We start from the raw sequence: 4,416 nt of genomic DNA on the forward strand, positions 1-4,416 counted from the left end.
TACTCGTTCGAGGCTACCTCTTCCATTTATTGCTTTCATACTTATTCTTCTTTTATTGCTTGATATTGGCTATAATGAGCCTCCTTTAATTATATCCTAACGTTAGCCCTTTTCCGATTATCCCCGATAGGTCGAGCCCGAGCCCAGGCATCGACCTCGAGGCCTCTCATCGGTCAATTCGAAACCCGGACAGTAAGCCCCTCGGTTTGATTATAGCCTTGTTTTAGTTCGTATTTCGTTGTTAAGCTTCACATATCTGGCATCAACTGCTCTAACAACTAGCATAAAAATAGATCACGTATTTTTAGAATCTCGTCAACAATTTTAATTGTTATTACCATTTTCGCGGTAAACAACAAACAATCAACAAAATGGATCATGCGTTTAACGTCTACTTTTAGAGAATGAAGAGTCCAAATAGTGAAGTGAAGAAATAAGAGGCTCAGGAGGAATTGGTGTACCTATTTCTCCCATCTAAGCATTTGTGTCATATGCAATAAAAAAGGCTTAAGTTAAGTCCATTAAATGTGAACAAACTAAGAAACATCTCATTATGATAAGAATGGCCAAAGCACTAAAGTTGAAATCATCTCTTGAGATAAATAACTCCATACCTTAACCCTCTTGGGAAGGTTGTTTTAGCACATATAGTAGGATAGAAGACTTATAGCAATACAGAAACAACCTCTCGCAGAAATGAAAGGTAAGGCTGCATACGATAGATCCTTGTGGTCCGGTTCTTCCGTGGACCCCTGCATAGCGAGAGCTTAGTGCACCGGACTGCCCTTTAGCAGGATATAAGACTTATAGCAATACATGTACCAAAATTAGAAAATAATAATGCTAAACATCAAGTGAAAGTCCTTTTCTAAAATGGAAATTGTCTTATGGGAAAGGAAAGTCACATTACAATTTTCTAGCTATTTAAACCAACCACCAAACATTGCCAGACTCTGTAACGTAAGTAATGGGGTACGTTGACAACTCAAGTATTGGATGGGCATTTTCTTTTTCCTCTTTCTCCTTTTGTTTCCTTCTTTTACCGACTTAAACTTGCATAAATCTGTCCATGCACGTATTCGTACGAAAATAGTAACTTATTCTTTTTACACAGCTAACTAACAAAAAATTCAGGCCATATAGTGGAAATGAAGAATAATACATTCCCACAAAGTTTGACTTCTTGTTTTTCCAGTACTTGTCATTTATCACAACCAAGAAAATAAGTTGGGTCACTCTAACTTGGATTTAGGACCACAATGAAGAAAACATATGAATTAGCATTAACGGCGTCCATTATTTCAATCATCACATCAACTTACCTTCTATAAAAGATTAAGTATAGTTGAATCTGAGTTATGAGAAATTGTTGAAAGATTTTTAGCCATGTTTTTCAAGATCTTGGCCTTGATTATGGCTGCTCTTTTTGGTCTTGTAAGCTCTGAAGATCTCGGATTTACTTACAATGGATTCAACAGAGCAAATTTAAGTCTTGATGGCATTGCACAGTTGACATCAAAAGGCTTATTACAGCTAACAAATACTTCTCGGCTGCAGAAAGGCCATGCTTTTTACCCTACACCAATAAATTTCAAGAACTTACCAAATGGTTCAAATTTCTCTTTTTCTACAACTTTTGTATTTGCTATAGTGCCTTCAGTTTTGCCTGGTCATGGCATGGCTTTTGTAATTGCACCTGTAGGAGGGTTAGTAGATACACTTCCAAGCCCATTTCTAGGCCTATTCAATGATAACACTACTGGCGAAGCCACAAATCATATTTTCGCGGTGGAGTTTGATACCCTTCAAAACAGAGAATTCAATGATATTGATGGTAACCATGTTGGAATTGACATCAACGGATTAAAATCCGTTGAATCAAAGCCAGCAGGTTATTATGGTACCAATAGTGTCGAACTCAATAACATGACTCTTGCTAGTGGCCAGCCAATGCAAGCTTGGGTGGACTATAATGGTGTGGCTAAGCAAATTAATGTCACATTGGCTCCAATGAATATGGCAAAACCAAATGTTCCTCTTTTGTCTATATCCTATGATCTTTCACCAATTTTAAATAAAACCATGTTTATTGGCTTTTCTGGATCCACTGGCTCAGTTGTTTCGACACAATATGTTCTTGGATGGAGCTTTAGAATGAATGGAATAGCTCAAGGGCTTGATCTTGCTAGGCTTCCTAAGCTTCCTCGAGTTGGACCGAAGAAACAATCCAAACTTTTGTTGATTGCTTTGCCTTTGATTTCAGCAGTTGTTGTAGTAATAGCCTTCTCTGTGTTAATTTATTATGTAGGAAGGAAAAGGAAGTTTGCAGAATTGCTTGAAGATTGGGAGCTTGAATATGGCCCTCATAGGTTCAAGTACAAAGATCTTTATTTTGCAACCAAAGGATTTGCAAACAAAGAGTTGTTAGGTTTTGGGGGTTTTGGCAGAGTCTATAGAGGAGTATTACCTAATTCTGTAACTGAGATAGCAGTCAAGAAGGTATCTCATGAATCAAAACAAGGGTTGAGGGAGTTTGTAGCAGAAATTGTTAGTATTGGTCGACTACGCCATAGAAATTTAGTACCACTTTTGGGCTATTGCAGGAGAAAAGGAGAGTTGCTTTTGGTTTATGAATGTATGCCTAATGGAAGTCTTGATAAGTTTCTATATGACAAACCAAGACGTGCTCTCAACTGGAACCAAAGATTTCGTGTCATTAAAGGCGTAGCATCAGCGCTAGTCTATCTGCACGAAGAATGGGAACAAGTTGTAATTCACAGAGATGTAAAGGCAAGTAATGTGTTGTTAGACAGTGAGTTAAATGCCAAGTTGGGAGATTTTGGCTTAGCAAGATTGTATGATCATGGGAGCGATCCGCTCACTACACACGTGGTTGGAACTGTAGGCTATCTTGCCCCTGAGCAAACAAGAACTGGAAAGGCTACAACATGGAGTGATGTATATGGTTTTGGTGCATTTTTGCTTGAAGTGGCTTGTGGGAGAAGGCCAATAGATCCACGAGTATCGGACGAGGACATTGTTTTGGTTGACTATGTATTTTCTTGTTGGAGTAGAGGTGATATTCTTGAAGCCATTGATCAAAATTTGGGAAATGATTATGTTAAAGAAGAGGTTGAGTTGGTATTAAAACTTGGATTAGTTTGTTCTCAGACACAACCAACAGCTAGGCCAAGTATGAGGCAAGTGTTGCTATATTTAGAAGATGCTATGCCTTTGCCAGAATTATCACTTATGCAAACTTCAAATACAAGCTTAACCTTAGCAGGGTTTGATCATTTTCCAATGTCATATTCATCTTCTGCTGACCAGCCACTTTCTTGCCCTTCTTCTATTACAAACTCCATTCTCTCCCGCGGTCGTTGAAAGGGCAGTCTGATGCACTAAGCTCTGGAGTTCGCGGAAGGGTCGGACAACATTGGATCATATGTACGAATATTTAAATTTTTTTCTCTTTTCCTAGTAATGAAAAGTAGTTATATTAGCTATATTCAACCTAAAGCAGTGGACTTGGTTTATTCAGTCATCTTGGAAGCTTCACTTCTTTGATCCCTTTAAGTTTATCCTAGTGTTCTCTATATGAAAATAAGATCTTCCTTATTCACTACATAGAAAATTACATCAAAAGAAGTTCTGAATTTCTTTCTAAATCTTCAACTTCCCGTTTAAAAAATTCTCCAGGACTGGAAAAATGATTCCAAATTGATTGGAGAATGGGCAAATTAATATTTTCCACAATTCTCCCGAAAAGTGGTCGTATTCAAGAAGCTATGGATATCCATATTATCTTTCGGTTAATCCATTTTTTATCCGTATTAAATATAGGTCGGGTCGAATAATTTATCCATTTTTGCATTATTCGTTTTCGACCCTCCCATATCCGACCCGACCTGCCGGTTTGCCACCCCTAACTATGTTAAAGAAGAGGTTGAGTTGGTATCTAAAACTTGGACTAGTTTGTTCTCAGACAGAGCCAGCAGCTAGGCCAAGTATGAGGCAAATTTTGATCTATTTGGAAGATGTTGTTCCTCCACCATTGCTAGAGTTGTCATTGTTACAAAGCTCTGCTACTGGTTTCACATTTCCAGGGTTTGATCCCTAGGCTAGGTATTTTTTAAAAGATGCGGCAGCAAAAAGATTAAAAATATTGATTGAAAATGACTCTTAATAATTTTATTAAGCATAACAAGACTTTAAATAGCCAATTAGGAACAAAAAATCCACATAATTTAAAATTCAAAAAAATTAAATTATCTCAACTAACTTAAACAATCTAATAGAAATTTAAAATTGAAATTCATCCTAAAACTAAGCAACTTATTCTGCTCAAAAACGTTACTACAGTAACTGAAAGCAACAAGATTTCAACACTTCTCCATTGCTTCAGTTGCTACAATT

The 4,416-nt window shown here is 37.3% G+C and overlaps 1 protein-coding gene across 1 annotated transcript; it reads left to right on the forward strand.

Moving 5' to 3' along the window:
- The first annotated feature begins 1,209 nt into the window (after positions 1-1,209).
- LOC104227557 (L-type lectin-domain containing receptor kinase IV.1-like) lies at positions 1,210-3,540 on the forward strand. Its single transcript, XM_009779819.2, has one exon. It carries the CDS (start codon positions 1,387-1,389, stop codon positions 3,382-3,384), a length of 1,998 nt encoding a protein of 665 aa, XP_009778121.1. The 5' UTR covers positions 1,210-1,386; the 3' UTR covers positions 3,385-3,540.
- The last annotated feature ends 876 nt before the right edge of the window (positions 3,541-4,416 follow it).

The sequence above is a fragment of the Nicotiana sylvestris genome, chromosome 7 (genome assembly GCF_000393655.2).
Source record: "Nicotiana sylvestris chromosome 7, ASM39365v2, whole genome shotgun sequence".
In the NCBI taxonomy this organism is placed as follows: Eukaryota; Viridiplantae; Streptophyta; class Magnoliopsida; order Solanales; family Solanaceae; genus Nicotiana; species Nicotiana sylvestris.